Below are 19732 nucleotides of genomic sequence, written 5' to 3'. Positions count from 1 at the left end.
AGGGGCACCCTCTTGCCGCACAGACCCCTAGGTCAGGAGCACTCCCTGTCTCTCCCACAGCCCTGGGAAAGTGGGCAGGCCCTACCTGCATGGACTGGCTGGGCCACACAAGGTCACGCCGCTGGAGACACAGGCATAAATATAGAGCTGCCTGGCCTGTGCCTGTGTGTGCCGCAGCTCGCCGGGCAGACAGGCCGAGACCGGGGGCTTGGCTTCCCAGGCACTGCCTCCGGTGCAGCAGGGGCTGTGTTTCTGCCGAGCCTGGTGTTTGTGGCCTTGAAACTAGAACCTGGGGGGCAGCATGCTCTGGTTCTGGCCTGAGACCTAGTGATGGAGGGAACTTTTTCTGCCAATTCCTGGAGGGTCTCTTCCCACAGCAGGAGGTCTGTGAGGCTGAGAGAACCTCCTGGTTGTGCGGGTTGGGGTTTGGGAGCAAATTCCAGCTGCGCAACCAAGCCTGGTGGGCCCTGAGTCCTGAGTGGGCCTTTAGGTGCCCTTAGGGAGTTTGGGCCCTGGAGGTGCCCCAGTTAACCTGGGCCTGGAGGCTCCTGGCCCCAGCTCATCCCCAACCTGACTTCCACCCTCCCATCCCCTGCTCACCACGTCCCTTCCTTTCGCTGGGCCGGTGTGGCCGGAAAACAACCCGTCTCCCGAGGCCTCGCCTGCAGCTGTGAGCGAGTGTCAGGGCTGGGTCACGTAGGCCGGGCCCTCCGCCCAGAAGGAGAGGTGGGGCCTGGGCAGAGGCTGTGCGTTCTGGATATTCACAGCCCTCCGCCCCCAGACTCCCGCGCAGTGGCCTCGGTGGGACTTCACCTGTCGCTTTTGGCTCCTCCAGCCGAGGCCTTTCCCATGCATCCTGGCCTGGAGTCAAGTGACTGAGAAACCAGACCCCAGAGGCCAGGCCTGCCACCCTCTAGTACCTTCCCCGCCAGGGGACACGTGGCCCATCACTGTCTCTTCTTCCAGAGGTCCTGGGCCTGAGCAGGGAGCCCCAGGCTGGGTTTCTGCTCCAGGCCCGTTTGCCGCCCAGGCCATGGATGCAGGCCCCCTCTGCGTGCCGGGCCTGGCCTCCTCTCACTGCCCTCCTCTCCTGAGACAGGTCTCCTGGAACACGGCCGCAACTGGTCGGCCATCGCCCGGATGGTGGGCTCCAAGACTGTGTCGCAGTGTAAGAACTTCTACTTCAACTACAAGAAGAGGCAGAACCTCGATGAGATCTTGCAGCAGCACAAGCTGAAGATGGTGAGTCCCCAGTCACGCTGCACCGCGCCTCCGGGAAGCTGGGAGAGGAGCCCAGACTGCCTCAGGAGATGTCTCTGCACCCCAGGAGGCATGGGCCAGGGAGGGACTATTATGCCGCCTTGTTAGAACTCAGCTTCTGGGGGTTCAAGCCCGGGAGTACCCCGAGATGGCTGCAGGTGGCAATGCTGCTATGAGTGTCCCTGCCTTGGAGACGGGCCGGGCCAGGCTGCCCTCCACCCCCACCCTGCACCCCACTCCTCTCAGACAGACACCTCTGGGGGCCCTCAGCCCTGTCTCACGGTGTGGGGGAAGGAGCGCGGTGGACCAGACTGACTCAGCCAGGAATTCGGGCTGTCAGCGCGTTGGAATGAGGACCCGGAGGCAAATGGGTCCTGAGCGAGTGGCTCCCCCGCCCCATTTGACCTCACAGCTTTAAGGCTGCCGTGGCGGGGGAGGGACAGGTCTGGGGGGCGGGGGCGGACGTCTCAGCCCCAGCATCCTGGAGGGCTTGAGGCAGGCCACGGGAGGCTGAGACCCTTCCCTCCTCCACAAGCACAGAAGGTGCAGGCTCGCCTCGCCGGCGTGTAAATGGCCTCTGAGGAGCAGCCGCTTCTTCCACAGCTGTTTCTGGGAATTGAGGAGCATTTTGGGGAGACCTCTGCTGCCTTCCCTCTCTCCTTCCCTTCCTCCTCCTTCCCTTCCTCCCTCCTTTCTCCCTCTTTGACACACTTGCCAAGCATTGTCCCCTTTTTGGAGCTGGGGAAACTGAGGCTTAGCCAGGCTCATGTGCGACTGAATTGCGATATGCACCCACAGTTATGAGATCAGCACCCACGCTCTTCATCACTAGGCTGCGTGTTTCCTCATCGATACAGAAGCACTGAGGGAGGGGTTGCATAGCTCCCCTCCCCCAGGGCTACTCCTCCCCCCGCCACTCCCGAACCATGACATCGGGCTGCCTTGTGCCTGGGTGTAAAGTGTGTGCAGTGGGTTCTGGGCAGGCCGTGCTGAATTGCTCCCTCAGTGCAACCTGCTGAGGCCCAGAGAGGGTGAACAGGCTGTGAGGTCACACAGCCTGCAGTGGGAGGACCAGGTGTAGCCTCCCCCTGTTTGAACTCCGCCCAAGCACTGTGCAGAATTTAAGGACATCCTTCCACCCTCCCGAGTGGGTTCTTAGTGAGTCATGTGTGCGCGCGGCTGCTGGTGGCTCCGGGACCGAGGGGGCACAGTCCCACGGCCCTGTGGTCGGGGCTGAGATCCACCCTCTGGCCTCAGGGAGGCCCCTCCTCGTCACTTCCAGTTAAGCAGTGCCCTGCGTGCCCTCCACATTGGCCCCTGGGATTTGTCCCCAGAGCTCAGGGCTTCAGGCAGCGCCTTTTTCTTCTGGATACTTCGGGCCTTCTGGTTGGGTGTGGAGGAAGGCACCGCATCTGGCTGAATGTGCAGAACCCCGTCCCTAACGCTTGCTGAAGTCCCTTGTGGCAAAGAGGGCCTGAGCCAGAGCAGCCTGGGGGCGCAGAAGGGGGCCTGGGCCGGGGGATGTTGTGGGCCATTGATTCTGTCAGCCAGGTCAGGAGTCTGAGGTGGTTCATCCAGGATGACTTGGGGGCAGGGCTTTGGCCCTGAGCATCTCCCCAGGAGCAAAAAGGGCCTCCTGCTTTCTCCCCAGCTGTCCTTTCACTTTCTCTCTCCTCCCCCCGCCTCCCCTCTCTGGGGCTCCCTCCGCCTGTCCCCCTCACCCCACGACCATGGACGTCTCCCCCCGCTGCAGCCTGCTGCCACACAGCCTGGCTTTCCAGGCTTCCGCAGGGTGTGGCCCCACTGTACCCCTAGAGACTCCAAAACCTGAGAGTGGCTTGGAGGACCAGAGACCCCAGCACGGTGAACCATCCCATTAGGCCCAGGGTGAGACTGGGGTCAAGGCCCAGCTTGTGGATTTGGGCACCCCTGTGACCTTGGGCAGTGAATTCAGCCTTCTAAGCCTCAGTTTCCCCATCTGTAAGGTAGGAGAATAACAGTTGTTATCCAAGAGGTCCTATGAGGAGTGAACGAGTGATCACCTGTGAGGTCCTTAGTGCCTGCCAGAGGGGCAGCGCTCCGGGAGGGCGACGTGCCCTAGTTACTCTTACTGCTGTGGTTATTGTTATTTTATCTGGATGCCATCTACCCCCTTCTCAGGGCCACCTGAGGCCCCCTCTTTTTTTTTTTTTTTTTTTTTTTGAGTTGGAAGGTTTTATTAGACTAGGAGATTTGTGGGAGGTATGAGCACTGGGCCAAGGTGGCACGGGCCATGCTTAAGGCACCCTGTTGAGTGTGGTGACCACCAGTGAAGCCGCTGGCATGGACGAACATGCAGCCAGAGATCCCACTGACGAGGGCGCCTCTTGAACGGTGCGTGCAGGCACAGCCACAGTGTGCTATGGGTTGGGAGCAGGGACTGGGCCCAGGAGAGCTGAGTTTGAACGTAGGCTCTGCCACCTACTAGCTGTGTGGCCTTGGGGAAGTGACCTGTGCTCTCTGTGCCTCAGTTTCCCCATCTGTGAAATGGGGACAATAATGGAACCCACTTCAAAGGGCTGTTATGGGAATACACTGGGTGGCTGCCTGCAGAGTGCTGGGAATGCGGCCTAGTATGCCCCAGGCACTCTGCTAGTGAGAGCTGTGATGGTGCTGGTGGTGGCACCCTCACGATTGATTGATTGATTCATTCATTCATCCATTCATTCAAAGAGGCATTCCAGAAGGATGGTGCAGAGCAGGGCTTTGGAGCTGGTGGCTTTGTACCCCAGCTCTGCCGCTTAGTGACTGGGTGCAAGGATACTGGGCTTCACCTCTCCGTGCCTCAGTTTCCACCTCTGTAAAACTGGGGATAAGAATGGGACCCAGTCGTAGGGCTGTTGAAGAACAAGTGTGTTTCTTTTTGTAAAGGGTGGTGCCTGGTCCTTGGTCAGCCCTCAATAAGCATTCAGTATTATCCTCACTGTCCATTCAGCAGCCCCATATTCAGCGCCTGCTGTATCCCAGGGAAGCAATGGCAGCTGCCCTGAGGGCAGAGACATGGATGGGGTTTTCCTGCTGGGCTGTGGAGCTAACACTTCGTTAGTGGACCGTGGAGGGAGTGGGGGCTGCATTGAAGGATTCTGAGCTGAGACACAGCCCCCATCCAGGGCTGGACTCAAAGTGGGTTGTCCTAGTGTCGATGAAAGTGATTCTGATCCGAATGACACAGTCAAAGCTGATAAAGAAGGTGGCCCTTCTGTCCCCTGAAGCTGAAGACTCTGGAGGTGTGGACAGGAGGGGACCCCGAGATCCAGGTTGGGACCTGGATGAGAATGAGTGATTTGGGAGTGTGGGGTTGGTTCTCGCTCCTGGCCGACCTTGAAGGAGCACCCTCATATCGCGGGCTGCAGAGAAAGCGGAGCAGATGCAGGGACCCACTACAGGAAGTGGGGCTCAGGCCAGGCCATCCGTCTTGACAGTAGCCGTTCTTGGTGTAGTGGTGAGCTCCCCATCGCTGCAGTAAGCAAGCAGGTCTCACCAGGAGAGGTGCCGCTGAACCTGGTGACCTCCACCTCCTGCCCCTCCCCGTGCCTTTCAGTCCCAGGGAGGAGGGCATATCCCAGTGAATCCTAACGCAGTAACAGCCACCTCTGGCTGCTGGCCCAGCCCTGTCTGGAGTACAGGAAGACATGTCACCCTTGGCCAGAGAAGGAAGGAGTGGGGAAGCAGAGGGTCAGTGGGTGTCCCCTCCCGCCTTGCACTAGGTCTGGCCCGAGTGTGACCGCAGGCGACGTCAGCAGGAAGCAGGATCCGGCGGCCGGGCGGGCGGGGCATGTCCCGGAGTTATGTAACACTTGGCATCAGTGTCTTCTACGAGGTTTCCCTCCCCCTCCTTATGGCCGAAGGTTACCCTTTTCTCCCATCTGTGAATTCAGGCCCCTGGGGCTCGGCTTCCACGTTCCTCAGTCTCAGTCCGCCTCAGCCTTGGCCCAGCCCCGCCTTGTTTTCTGCTGTTAATCTCTTCTACCTGAGGCTGCACAGGCCTGCAGAGAGATGGTCCAGCCACGAAATGTTTGAACCTGGCCTGCATTCAAATCTGAGCTCCTCAACTCATGAGCTGTGTGGTCTTGGGCAAGTGTCTTTGCCTCTCTGAGCCATTGTCACTGTCTATCAGGTTCATTCATCTAAAGACATAGTTACAGAGCGTCTGTTCTGTGCTAGACACTGTTCCAGGTATGGTGGGAATACAGCAGAGAACAAAGATCCCAGCCCTTGAGGAGCTGGTGCGAGAGACAGGTTCACACACTCAATTTCAGAATGGAGTCTGAAGATGCTATGAGAAGAATGTAGTAGAAAGTGATTGATGGTGGGGGTGGGAGGGATGAGCTAATGATGGAGTGATCAGGGAAGACCTCTCTGATGTCTGAGCTAAGGCCCGAAGGAGGTGAGGAAGTGAGTTATGCAGCTATCTGGGGGAAGGGTGTTCAGGCAGGGGAACAGCCAGCGTAGAGGCCCTGTGGCTGGGGCAGCGAGCAGGGAGGGCAGTGTGTTTGTAGCACAGTCTCTGAGGAGGGGAGAGGGGAGAGCAGCTTGGAGAGGCAGGCAGGGTCCAGGGTTGGATCACACAGGGCCATATGGATAGGGGGAGGACTTGGGGATTGTATCCAGGTGTTGGAGAGTTTGAAGCAGGGGGTGGCATGCGCTGATTTGCAGAGCAGCTGTGCAGGTCCAGTAAATTAATACCAGAAACCGCTTGGCACATAGTAGGTGCTTAATAAACGTCAGGCATAATGATTAATGCCATCACTAGCATCTCCTATTCTACACACACCTCCTGATCCCACGGTGCTGGACCATGTGTGTAAGGATTAACTGTAACTCCTGGGACTCTCTCTGAGACCCAGCTTTGTGGGGATTCAGGGTGTTGGCACCATCCCCGTCCACTGCCTCAGAGACCCCACGCCGCCCCCCGCAGAGACATGTTGCACTCCAGGATGCTGGGCGCCACGACCAGGCCGACAGGAGACCCCTGTTCCCTGCGAGACTCTGAGCGTCTCCTATGTCCCAGCCACCGCCCGGGCAGCTCAGGGCACCCAGCCCTGAGTCTTTCCTGAGCCTCTGTCTGCCAAAAATAGATTCGGGAAGCAGGGAGAGCCCTCGGCCGCAGCCGCAGAACCCACATGCCACCACTTTCTCAGGCCGCCACAGGCTCGAACTCTCCTGGGAGAGGCTCGGGATTCGGGGCAGGGCTGGGACTGGGCCCAGGACGTGTGCAGGGTTGCAGAGCTGGGCATCCCTGTGGGCCCTGTGGGCACTGGCAGGGGCAGGGCTGTGGCCCTCTGGCCGACTGTTGGTGTCAGAAACTGTGACTAACGGACAAGCAGACGTTTCCCTTTTCCTCCCTGCATTCCAAGCGGCTGTGCTCAGAGGAACCCTGTTTGCTCAGGAAGAAGGCAGGACAGGAAGTGATCCCACTCCTTGCCTGTGGCTGGGGCTTGGAGCCCGAGACCCCCTCTCCTCCCCTCCATGAGGCCCAGCTCCAGCCTGGCCACGGTGAAGGGCTGGGGTGGGCGGGGCCCACCTGGCATTTGCCCGAGAGCAGGCTGTGTGGTCTGGACGTCAGCAGCTTTTTCTTGGAATCCGGGTGCACCAGCGCAGAGGGATGTGTGATTCCCCCTGGCTGCCGCAAGGAAGTACCACAGACCGGTGGCTTCAAACAACAGAGATGTATTCTCTTCCAATTCTGGAGGCTAGACGTCTGGAACCAAAGCGTCCACAGGGCTGTGCTCACGTTCAAGGCTGCAGGGGAGCCTCTTCCATCTTCCAGCGACTGCTGGCAGTTCGTGACATTCTTTGGCTTGTAGCTGCATCCCTCCACATGTGCCTCCACTGCCACAGGGCCTTCGTGTCCCTGAATCCGTGTTTCCCTCTTCTTCCAAGGCTGTCAGTCCTGTTGGATTTAGGGCCCACCCCACTCCAGTGTGGCATCATCTTATCTAATGACATCTGCAGGATCCCGTTTCTAAATAAGGTCTGAGGTTCCGGGTTGATGTGAACTTTGAGGGACACCATTCAACCCAGTACAGGGCTCTTGGCTGAGAGCTGCAGGCACCTCCAGGTGTGGCGGAGGGCCCACCTCTTTCTCAGCAACCCCAGAGGGATCAGGCTGCCGCCCCCCCGTCACACCAGGCTGTTGTGGGCACCCCCCAGTGTCTTTCCAGTCCCCCTGGGAGTCCCCAGTCACTTTGAGATGCTGCCTCCACGATGCCCCTGCTCTTTGCTGTCTATGCGTTCAAGCCCACGAAGGCTGGCCTTTCACAGTTGCTCAGCAAGTCAGTCAACAAACGCTTTCTGAGCCTCTGCCTGGCTCAGCGTGGGGACAAAGATACACCTACCCCAGTGAGCTACCAAGACGAGCGGTTTGATGATGGTGCCTAAGCTGGGGGAAGAAGGGTGGGCTCTGTGTGTGAGGAGCTGGGGTTCCCAGGAGCAGGGTGCGGTGCGGGGAAAGTGGAGGCCCCACGATGAGGGCTTCTTTCCATTCCTGGACACACCCGGCATGTTCCCCACACTGGGGCCTTTGCACCTGTGTCTCCCCGCACCTGCCACTCTCGTCCAGAGCCTGGCCTGGCCCATTCCCTCCGCCGTCAAATCTTGGCTCAAATGTCACTTCCTTGCAGAAGCCCTTCCAGACTGTTCTGTCCAGAGGAGCCCCTGCCTTGTGCTCCTTGTCCCACCCCGTTTCACCCGCGCGACCCTCTGAGTGCTGCCCTTGTGCTCCTTGTCCCACCCCGTTTCACCCACGCGACCCTCTGATCCTCTGAGTGCTGCTTCTGTGTGAGGAGCACGTTGCCAGTCTCCCCAGCGGCAGGGCAGCCTCCAAGGGCAGTTCCTTGTCTACCCCGTGCCTTGTGTCCCCACAGCCCTGGTTGCAGAGCTGGGCACACAGTAGGTGTTCTGTAAAGGTTCAGGGAATGAAACACGAGCTTCCCAGGCTGGCCTGTTCCCCCGGGGACAGGTGAGACTTGCATAGCAAGGAAAAGCTTCCTGTGTTCATTCACTCCACGTGTGCCGATGAAGCTGACAGGGTGTCCCCAGGAGGCGTGGTCACTCGCTCTGACTAGGAGACTCCTGGGCAATGTCAGGCAGGTTCTCTCGTGCTCAGGAAGGATGTCAGGGTGGCTGAGGGGCCAGCCTGTACCCAGAGTGTATCTGGGGCTCAATGGAAGAATAAAGCCCCTGGTAAAAATAAACCCTGGCATGCTTGGCTGCCGAGGTGGGGTGTGAGGGGGACGGTCACCCTCATTGCTACATGGCCGGGATCACTTCCTTTTGCACCTGTGGCGAGGCCCCAGGCATGGGGAGTCCCCGAGCTGACAGCCCAGGCCCCAGTCCTGATCTGCTGCTTCCCTGTGCCCCAGGAGAAGGAGAGGAACGCGCGGAGGAAGAAGAAGAAAGCGCCGGCGGCGGCCAGCGAGGAGGCTGCATTCCCGCCCGTGGTGGAGGATGAGGAGATGGAGGCGTCGGGCGTGAGCGGAAATGAGGAGGAGATGGTGGAGGAGGCTGAAGGTGAGGGCTGGCGCGGCTTGGAGGTGGCTGGCAGCTGTGGGTCCGAGCTCTGAGGGAGGGCATAGCGGGAACTGATCCCGGCAGCCTCCTCTCCCCTGAGTCATCTGGGTCCTCCTTAGAAGGGGCCTCGACTCCCTGGAAGGTGCGGGCCTGACTTGCCAGAAACTCACCAGTAATGGGCACAAGGATGAAGGCCACAACAATACTGAGAATAATCAGCTTCTCTGGGAGCCCCAAGCCTCGCTCAGCTCTTCTGATGCCCATGAGTTCAGTCTTATGCTTGGGTGACCGGACGTCCAGGCCAGCCCTGTGGGTGCCTGCTGTCTTTCACCCCATCCGGTGTCACAGTTTAGAAAAAAATTTACTTTGGAAAAGGTTTTTTTTTGTTTGTTTGTTTGTTTTTTCCAGACGGAGTCTTGCTCTGTCGCCCAGGCTGGAGTGCAGTGACGTGATCACGGCCCAGTGTAACCTCTGCCTCTCAGGTTCAAGCAATTCTCCTGCCTCAGCCTCCTGAGTAGCTGGGATTAGAGGTGCCCGCCGCCACACCCGGCTAATTTTTGTATTTTTAGCAGAGATGGGGTTTCGCCATGTTGGTCAGGCTGGTCTCAAACTCCTGACCTCAGGTGATCTGCCCACCTTGGCCTCCCAAAGTGCTGGAATTACAGGTGTGAGTCACTACATCAGGCCCGAAAATTGTTTTTTGACCAGAACTCTTTTACAAGGTAACCAGCATAAATAGAACCTATCTGTCAGTCGGTAAATATTGTACAAGTTATATAGTTATTTTCAGTGTCTCCTTTTATTCCCAAGTGTCCCTATTTGGGTGATAAATAATTCAGTCCCCTTCTTTGGTGTCTCCGTTTTCTCTATGGGGAAACCGAGGCTCAGGCACTTAAAAGTCTGGGCCCAGGTGCCCCAGGTACCACAGAGTGTGTTGTTTGCACCAGCTGTAGACTAGACAAAAGCCCCACCAGGTGAGTGCTGCTGAAGAGAGGGCGTAAAGCCGTTGTGTGCGTGGTGCTGGTAGGTCCTCCCGAGTCCCCTCAAATGCAGGACTGTGACCACATGAGCTGTGTGTTGTCCAGGGCTCCGGATAACACACGGCTCAACTTTGTTATCAGTGTTTATAGACCCGGGAACTGAACACGGGCTGCCGACACCTGGCCCCGCACTCTCGGTCACGAGTGCATCCACCTTCGACCCCCACCCTGTGCCTCTTTTTCCCTGTCAAAGAGGAAGCTGGGGGTCTAGACTGCTCCCCCTGTGGCGTGACCGAAGGCCCCTGGAGGACCCCAGCCCTTCTCTGCTGAGTGTCCTGACTCTCCTTTCTGACTCTCTGAAGGAGAGACAAGCAGCCCAGCGGAGCCCAAGTCCTTGGTGAATTCAACCCTCCTTCCTCCTGCCCCGTCTGGGGTCCTTCTTTTTGTTCCTGTCCTCCCTCCCTCTCTGCCTTTGAACGCCCTGGCTCTCCCTGGCAGAAGGTGCAAGTCACCTCCTGGTTCCATAAGCCCAGCCTGCAGATAAATCCAGGCTCCTCCAGCCCACAGGGTTTCACCAGCCCGAATCCCCGCTCCCCGCTGGAAATGGGCAACTGGGCCCTTGGGTGACTCATCTCAAGTTGGGGGCGGGTCAGGGACACTGAGTCTGGCCTCCCCACCAGCTTTGGGTCTCTCTGACCCAAGTTGACCAGAAGCCTGGCTAGTGTCTGATGGAAGGAAGGCCTGGGCCACGAGTCCCTTGGGTTGTCCCATTTTGGGTCCTGGGTCTGTAGCCAGGAGAAGAGAAGACCCCGGGAGCAGAAACCCAGTCCCCTCTGTAAATATCCCTCCAGTGTCTGAATGGGCGGGATGCAGGCTTGGTGGGAGCGTTTTAAGAAGCCAAGCCATGGCCACACATGAAAACCGGAGCAGACGCTGCCCAGGACTGTGTGGTAATGACCCCCGCATCGCTTGCAGAGCTTACGTAGCCCCGTAGGGACGGGGAGGGGCATGCTCTGCTGGGTGGGGGAGGAGGGAGGGCTGAGGTGGCTGGAGCTGAGGCTTCTGTGACAGGTGGTGGTCTTCCGTGGCTGCTCTGAGAGATCGGGGACGGCAGGTCAGAGGCCCTGATTAAGCCTCCTGGTGCCCAGGGTGTTAGCCCATCTTAAGGACGAGGAGCCCAGGGGAGAGGAGAACCCCTCCCATGGGGTGTCCCAGCACATAGCCGGTAGGCTCGGGGTCTGCCGGCCCAGCCAGCGCACACTGCGTGACCTGTCTCTTGTGCTCAGGATGGGGAGGTGAGGCAGGTGCTGGGTTGGAGCCTGAGGTTGCCCTGCCTGAGTCTCCCCGGAGACCCAGCCAGCCCCAGTAGCACTGGAGGCCCCTCCCCGGGGGCGGTAGAAAGCGTCTTGTTGCATCTGGGCTGGAAATACACCAGCACGGGGCTGGGAGTGATACCCTGGCCCAGTGGTTTCTCCAGTAATAATAATAGTATCCTCATAGTGAATGAAGCCGTGCTGTTCTCCGCATTTGACAGATGGGGAGACTGAGGCATAGCGGGGTTATCCAAGGCGCATTTGGTGACCGGGGTTCAAACCCAGGCAGCCTGGTACTGGGGACCTCCAGGCAGAAAGGAAAGGAGGCCATCTGGTGGTGTGTTTCTATTTTTTATTTTTGGTGGGTTTTTTGTCACTCTTGTTAAGCACCTACTGTGTGTCAGATGCTGCACAAAGCACTTCACCTGGATTCTAGGGCAGCGGTGGCAGAGTGTTCCCTGGGATTTGTTAGAAGTGCTGATTCTTGGGCCCCAGTCCACACATACTGAATCAGAAACCTCGGGGCATAGTGCAGCCACCTGCACTGTCACAAGCCCTTGGAGTGCTTCTCATGCAGGCTCCTGCCCCAGACCCCCTTGATAACTGTGAGACCAAGAAGTTAACTGCCCATTTTGTAGATGAACAAACTGAGACCCAGAGGTTTCATCCCTGGTCCTGGGGCCCTCAGCGTTGGCCTCCCAACGTCCTGTACTCTGACTGTGGAAGGAAGGGAATGACATTGCTGAAGTCACCAGGCAGAGGAAGGCCAGGGGTTAGGGACACAGGAAGCTGGGCTCAGTGCTCTCCCCTCCACAGCGTGGCCTTGGGCAAGCTGATTAACCTGTCTGCCTCCATTTCCTCATCTGCACATGAGAGTTGATGGTCCCAGTCTTAGAGGTCTTAAAGGAGTCGTGTGTGAAGAACTCGGCACGGAGCCTGGCCTGTATGCAGCCAGCGTTGCTGCTGTTGCTATTGTTTCTAAAAAGGGTGGCCTCTGCTCTGGGGCCTGAAGGGAGGTGAGAAGCAGGAGAGACTGGAGGATTGGTGGGGGGCAATGAAGGCTGAAGAGGCCCCAGCAGCCCCAAAAGCCTCTCCCTGCAACCTTGCCTATCCCTGAGGTCAACACCTCCCACTCCAGGCATCCTGGGAGCCTGGTTCCACCAGGAGGCTGATGACTTAGGGCAAGGACACCCAGAGTGGCTGAAGCTCACTTTTCACCCTGAACAACCCCATTATTGGCTGGCCTTGAACAGGCCATTGGACCAGCCTGCTCAGGGCTATTGCAGGTCACCTGTGGCCGCTGGCCAGAGCCCAGAGGGAGAGGGCTCATCGGTCCAAGGAGAAGGGCAGTCGGGGCAGGAGAGCGAGCAGCAGCGAGGCCTCACTGCTGTGCACTGGGCTTCAGGCCCCTCTTGGCCACGTTGCCTCCTCCCTCCCCTCCCACTACTTGGTGCCGCCTCACTTCTAACTCTTCTCTGACTTCCTTCCAGCCTTACATGCCTCTGGGAATGAGGTGCCCAGAGGGGAATGCAGTGGCCCAGGTACGAATGTGGCCGGCTGGCCTGGGGGGTAGGGCCGGGCCGGGGCGGGCATCCCGAGGTCCCCGGTCCTCCACAAGGAACCCCGCTTCTGAGCACATGCCTCTTTCTGTGAGCGCCACCGTTTGTGCTCCGCGGCCTCTGGGCTTCCTTCCCAGCACAGTGGCTGTTCCCCATGCTGGTCCCGGGCTCACTCCAGCAGACCAGTTTCCCGTCTCCACTGCTTTGCTGATTTTCACTGGTACGCTTGGGTCTCCGACCGGGTTTGATTTCCCTGATAGCAAATGCAGGGGTTTTCAAGTATCCCCATTTTACAGAAAATGGGAGACATTGAGACTCAAAGAAGAGCCGGGTGTGGGTTTGGGGGCTAGAGAGCCAGGAATGCAGCTGGGGTCTCCTCGCCATCCTTGGGTGCATGCTTTCATCCTGCCACTCCGTCAACACAGATCGCGCTCCTGCTGTGTAAAACCCATGCCGAGGCCGTTGGTGTGGGCTGTGCCCGGGGCCCCTGCGCACACACTGGCCTCATTGTCCACCGTGCCCAGGGCCCCTGCGCACGCACTGGCCTCGTTGTCCACCGTGCCCGGGGCCCCTGCGCACGCACTGGCCTCGTTGTCCACCGTGCCCGGGGCCCCTGCGCACGCACTGGCCTCGTTGTCCACCGTGCCCGGGTCCCCTGCCTGTGCACTGGCCTCGTTGTCCACTGTGTCCGGGTCCCCTGCGCACACACTGGCCTCATTGTCCACTGTGCCCAGGGCCCCTCTGCATGCACTGGTCCCATTGTCCACTGTGCCCGGGGCCCCTGCACACGCACTGGCCTCATTGTCCACTGTGCCCGGGTCCCCTGCCTATGCACTGGCCTCATTGTCCACTGTGCCCGGGTCCCCTGCCTATGCACTGGCCTCATTGTCCACTGTGTCCGGGTCCCCTGCGCACACACTGGCCTCATTGTCCACTGTGCCCAGGGCCCCTCTGCATTCACTGGTCCCATTGTCCACTGTGCCCGGGGCCCCTGCACACGCACTGGCCTCATGATTGTCCACTGTGCCCGGGGCCCCTGCGCACGCACTGGCCTCATTGTCCACTGTGCCTGGGGCCCCTGCGCACGCACTGGCCTCGTGATTGTCCACTGTGCCCGGGGCCCCTGCACACGCACTGGCCTCGTGATTGTCCACTGTGCCCGGGGCCCCTGCGCATGCACTGGCCTCACTGCCCACTGTGCCCGGGGCCCCTGCGCACGCACTGGCCTCGTGATTGTCCACTGTGCCCGGGGCCCCTGCGCACGCACTGGCCTCCCTGCCCACTGTGCCCGGGGCCCCTGCGCACGCACTGGCCTCGTGATTGTCCACTGTGCCCGGGGCCCCTGCGCACCCACTGGCCTCACTGCCCACTGTGCCCGGGGCCCCTGCGCACGCACTGGCCTCATGATTGTCCACTGTGCCTGGGGCCCCTGCGCACGCACTGGCCTCACTGCCCACTGTGCCCGGGGCCCCTGCGCACGCACTGGCCTCACTGTCCACTGTGCCCGGGGCCCCTGCGCACGCACTGGCCTCACTGCCCACTGTGCCCGGGGCCCCTGCGCACGCACTGGCCTCATTGTCCACTGTGCCCGGGGCCCCTGCGCACGCACTGGCCTCCTGTCCACTGTGCCCGGGGCCCCTGCGCATGCACTGGCCTCATTGCCCACTGTGCCCGGGGCCCCTGCGCACGCACTGGCCTCATGATTGTCCACTGTGCCCGGGGCCCCTGCACACGCACTGGCCTCATGATTGTCCACTGTGCCCGGGGCCCCTGCACACGCACTGGCCTCATGATTGTCCACTGTGCCCGGGTCCCCTGCACACGCACTGGCCTCATTGTCCACTGTGCCCGGGTCCCCTGTACTCACATTGAGCGCATTCTACACTGTCATGTGACGATGATGGTGGCGATGGTGGTGCAGCGGCAGGCAGTTGCCCTTGCCCTCACAATTGCTGGCTTCTCCGCCCTGTGAGATGGGAACTATTGTTCTCCCGTTCTGCAGATGGGAAAACTGAGGCCCAAGAGGTAACCTGAGTTTCCCGTGGCACGCAGCCAGTGCGGGGCAGAGCCGGGGTTAGAGCTCAGATGAGAACACGGAGACCCCCAGGACGAAGGCCTTTGCCCACGCCCACCCTCAGGCTGGCTCCATCTGTCAGGGGTGCTGACCACCAGGAGGTCCTGGGGTTGGGAATTAACCAGGTTATGCCAGCAGGGTCAGTCTGGGAGAAAGGCGGCCAGGCGAGGGCAGCAGCTGTGGGTAGGGGCCTGGTCAGGGGCTTTGTCTCAGGGGTGGGGCTCTAGGCAGCAGCCCAGGTGTGTAGGAGCCTCGGGGCTGTTTTGGCATCAGGCGACAGAGCGGCCTCATCCTGAGGGTCAGGGCCATGCATCTCTTCTGGAGCCCCCGCCAGACCCTGCTCATCCCCTCTTCCTTCTCGCCCTGCACAGCCACTGTCAACAACAGCTCAGACACCGAGAGCATCCCCTCTCCTCACACTGAGGCCACCAAGGACACAGGGCAGAATGGGCCGAAGCCCCCAGCCACCCTGGGCACCGACGGGCCACCCCCAGAGCCACCCACCCCACCACCGGAGGACATCCCGGCCCCCACTGAGCCCACCCCGGCCTCTGAAGCCACCGGAGCCCCTACGCCCCCACCAGCACCCCCATCGCCCTCTGCACCTCCTCCTGTGGTCCCCAAGGAGGAGAAGGAGGAGGAGACCGCAGCAGCGCCCCCAGTGGAGGAGGGGGAGGAGCAGAAGCCCCCCGCGGCTGAGGAGCTGGCAGTGGACACAGGGAAGGCCGAGGAGCCCGTCAAGAGCGAGTGCACGGAGGAAGCCGAGGAGGGGCCGGCCAAGGGCAAGGACGCCGAGGCCGCTGAGGCTACGGCCGAGGGGGCGCTCAAGGCAGAGAAGAAGGAGGGCGGGAGCGGCAGGGCCACCACAGCCAAGAGCTCGGGCGCCCCCCAGGACAGCGACTCCAGTGCCACCTGCAGTGCAGACGAGGTGGATGAGGCCGAGGGCGGCGACAAGAACCGGTGAGTGGGCGCCAGGCAGCCCTAACCTTGGCTTTTGTCTGCAGACACTGAGCAGCGACTACCTACTTAGACAGCCGCACCCAGTCTGGCTCTGCCTGCTTTGGGGGAGCCCGAGGTGTGGTTAAGGGAGGCAGACTTGGAGTAGAGTCCAGGAATGGGAGATGCAGGCCAGGAAGGGGCGGAGGTGTGGCCGGGAGGACCTCCCCAGGAGGTGACATCCAAGCTGAGATCCGGACGGAGGAGGCAGCCCTGGGCAGCGCTAGGGAGAGAGTGTGCCAGGCAGCCTGCTCGCTTCCTAGGGCCGCCCTCACAAGGTAGTTCAAGCCAGGTGGCTTTTAACAAATACAGTCCTGGAGGCCAGGAGCCTGGGGGCACCTTGCAGGCCGAGACGCAGCCTCCGAGCCTCTGGGCAGATCCATCCCGCCTCTTCCAGCTCCTGGCCGCTGCTGGCGGTCGTGATTGCTGGCACGCCACTCCGTCTTTGCCTCTGCTGTCACATGACCTTCGCCCTGTGTATCTCTGTGTCCACATTTTCTTCTTCTGAGGACACCAGGCATTGGATGGGCAGCTGTCCTAATCTAGTGCAGCTTCATCTTAACTTGATTATATCAGCAAACAGCCTATTTCCAAATAAGGTCACATTCACAGAGACCCTGGGTTAGGACTTGAACGTACCTTCTCTGGGGGGACACAGTTCTACCCTCAGTGTGGTGGGAACAGCAAGTGCGAAGGCCCGAGGTGGGAATGAGCTTGGTGGATTCAGGTGCCAAAGGGTGGCTCAGGGAGGGGGCAGCCTGGCAGGACGGGGGGCAGCTCTCACGGGGTTGGGGGCACTGAGTCACGCCCTGGCAGGTGGGGGCTGCATTTTGTTCTCAGGGCAGTGAGAAGGCCTTTACGAGCCTCTCCCAAGAGAGCCAGATGTGATTTACCCATGAAACCATGTGGGGGATTTGCTGGGAGTGAGAGGCACAGTCAGGAGGCAGCTGCAAGTGCCCTGGGGCCGGTGATGGAGATGCGAGCGTGGTGGCCGTGGGGTTGGGGAAAAGCCACAGGTTCAACATGTTTTTGGTGGCTCATCTCCCATCAGCCAAGGTTCCAGGGCTCAGGATCACAGGTGATCACCTTGGATCATAGGTGCAGAGGTTCCCCTTGCAAATTCCTCTCCAGCTGGGGTGGCCTGGAGGACCCCAGTGCCGTCCTGTTTGGGTGTTGATGTCTCTGAGGTGTGTTCTTTCCTTTCTGGCCTCTGTCTTTGCTCCTGGCCTGGGTGACCCCACATCCCTGAGAATGCCGCCTTTTACCCATTTTCAGCACAGATGCTTTGGGCCTCAAGGCCTCCAGCCCAGAACCAAAGATGGCTACCCAAGTTAGGGCCAATCTCGGGTGGCAGAGGGCAGACCCGCGGAGACTGCGTCCTGCTCACATCTGGATGGCTAGAGGAATTGTTTTCTGGTGGGGCAGGCGGGCCTTTTTATTTTAACTACAGTGTGGTCTGTTTTCTCCCCTCCCAAGTCCCTTGGAATGGTCCTGGGCAGAGCAAGCGAGGGAGGAAAATCAGACCCGCAGGGTCATGCGGGGCCCTTGTCTCTGCCGTGGGGTTCACCCTGGGCCATGTTAAAGGGGGAAGTCCTAGGACATTCCCTAGGAACTGAGGTTCACCCGGATCTCTATAGGTTCCACAAAACAAAATCTCAGGGTCCCCAGGAACCACTGCCGACAGGAACCGCGCCCATGCGTGTGAGAAGTGGACGGCCTGACCCTGACCCTGTGATGAGCAAAGGCCTGGCCTGCGGGTTTCTGAGGGCACCAAACCCCTGAGCTTCTTGCCCGACAGTCCAAGCTTGGAAAACAGTGTTCATGGTGTGGCTGGGTCTGCACTGGAGGCAGGCAGCCAGGGCCATTGTGCCTGGGTAGCGGGGTCAGGGCAGATGGCTCCCCGCCCCGCTCCTGCTGGCTGTGGGGACAGAGTCATAGAAACACATGTTTCTGCCTTCGCCGGGGGAGCGCTGAGGTCATGGGGCAGCCCCATTGATAAGCTGCCTCCCAGAGTCTGTATTTTGGGTCCATGTGGCTGGCCCCGGGCTGGGGAGCTGGGGGATCAGCTTGCATCCTGTCCGTCCCCAGAACACTCAGGCTAGGCCTGAGGCCCCGCAGGGCACTTGCAGCCTTCCGTCCTCTCCCCTGCAGCCCCACCCAGGGCCGTGTCCTCCCTCCCCGAGCTGGGCCTGGCGTGCGTCCACCCCTTGCCCAATGTCCAGCACACAGCCCCTGGGGTGCAGGAGTCCTCGGCTGGGAGTCAGGACACCTGGTTTGTCCCGCCCTGTGCGACTAGGCCCAGGCCCCCGCCCTTGGGGCCTGCTTTGCCCTCTCAGTGAACGAGGCTGGACTCTGGCCAGCCTGCTGACCTCGTCCTGGCCGGCAGCCCGCCACCCCTCCCTCTGCCGGCCACGACTGCGCAGGGCCGGGCGGACGCTGGAGGACGCGGACGAGATGCGTCAGAGTAGGCTCCGGCAGCCAGGGCCTCCCGGGAAGGGCTGGTGGGACGGGCGGGCCCCCCAGGCGACCCCTGCTCCTGGCTGCCCGCCCAGTATCATCCCTCCTGCCTGGCAGCCCCAGTGGGGGAGCTCTGTGTTCCTGGATGGACGCAAGATGACTCTCATCTGGCCCCCCGCCCCGGTGACTTTGGGAGAGAGAAAATCACATTCTCCTTCGGCCCGCTGGCACTTTCTTCGAGGTGGCTCTGCCTGGGTGTTTTCTTGGCAGACGACCAGAGATAGTGGCTTCAATTGCAAAACCCCGAGCCTGCCTGCCTTCCCCTCTCTTACTCTTCAGAGAAGGTGCCTGGGTGCTTTTTTGGCAGGGCCTGGCCTTGGGAGTCCCCTCCCCCAAGCCTCAGTTTTCTCATCTGTAAGGTGGGCGTGGATGGCTTATTGCAAGAATAACTCAGTTAATGACGGGCCACAGTGGGCGCTCAGAGATTAGCTGCCCTCCTTTGGATCTGCTTTGGGACACCCCCTAGAGGTCATCCCAAGAGGGGGCTGGAGTGCAGCTCCTTCAGCTGTCCCTCTGGCATTTTGGAAGATCATAACAGCAATTTCACCTTTGTTACTTTATTCTGCAAGTGACTGATGGCACCAGCATGCGCCAGGCGCCGGGGGCGCTGGAAACTGCACGGACGAGGCCCTGACTCCAGGCACTTACATTCTAGTGAGGGCATGGAGAAGGAAACCATTGTTTACGGGATGAGTGGGTGATGGGCAGATGGGGCATGGGGAGCGGGGGAGAGTGGGCTGGTCAGGCGGGGAGGGCCTCTGGGGAGGTGACATTGGAGGGCAATGAGAGCCTTAGTGTGAGGGAAAGCCAGACCCCCTGGGAACCACCAGTGCAAAGGCCCTGTGGCCGCATGAGCGTATGTCCAGTGGACAGCAGAGAGGCCTATAGCAGGGTGTAGAGTGGAGTGAGCAGCCCAGGGCAGAGAGGGCGGAGAGGTCAGAGAGGTGGGCAGGCCCCACGGGTGGGAGTGACGGGTCAGGGTTTTATCTTGGGGCCTTGGAGAGGCAAGGGATGCCTGTTCACAAACCAGCCCTCCCTCTCCCTCCTAGCCCTAGGATGGTGGCAAGGATTGTCCCAGCTTGATGACCATGGGGAAACTGAGGCAAGGGCTGGGTGGAGAGGGGATGTACTGTTGCAGGCCCAGCATGTTCCGATGAATGTCCCCAGGCCCTTGTTCCCCTTCTCGTGCCCCGCCCCCCAACCGGCCTTCATGAGTGGGAAGGAAAATGACAGTGAGGAGAAGGTGGCCCGACCCACTCGGCCCCACGTGCTGGTCACCAGCATCCCCACGCCCACCCACGGACAGCCCTTGAAGCTTTCGTCTCCACTCTCCAGATTGAGAAACCGAGGCACAGTTGGCTAAGTCACATGGTCAGAGAGGGGATCCGAGCCTTTGCTTGCAACTGCAGGGCTGGGTAGGCAGGGTGGGGCCCCTCCCGGACACATGCTCTGTGCCAGGCCCTGAGAGTCCCCACCCCACCC

General features: G+C 60.3%; 1 protein-coding gene across 50 annotated transcripts in view; it reads left to right on the top strand.

Annotated features, from left to right (window-relative positions):
• Positions 1–19732, top strand: part of NCOR2 (nuclear receptor corepressor 2) — a 244179-nt gene that overhangs the window by 180825 nt on the left and 43622 nt on the right. For 33 of the 50 annotated variants that reach the window (XM_016924593.4, XM_063785249.1, XM_016924580.4 and 30 more), the window contains 4 exons: positions 1100–1242; positions 8664–8811; positions 12595–12645; positions 15109–15697. In XM_016924593.4, coding sequence (XP_016780082.2) covers positions 1100–1242; positions 8664–8811; positions 12595–12645; positions 15109–15697 — 931 coding nt within the window. The remainder of the gene's footprint in view (positions 1–1099; positions 1243–8663; positions 8812–12594; positions 12646–15108; positions 15698–19732) is intronic. The other 17 variants (XM_024348140.3, XM_024348138.3, XM_063785265.1 and 14 more) reach the window with 1 other exon arrangement.

Source organism: Pan troglodytes, chromosome 10, assembly GCF_028858775.2.
Source record: "Pan troglodytes isolate AG18354 chromosome 10, NHGRI_mPanTro3-v2.0_pri, whole genome shotgun sequence".
Lineage (NCBI taxonomy): Eukaryota > Metazoa > Chordata > Mammalia > Primates > Hominidae > Pan > Pan troglodytes.
This window is presented reverse-complemented; position numbering and strand designations above follow the sequence as displayed.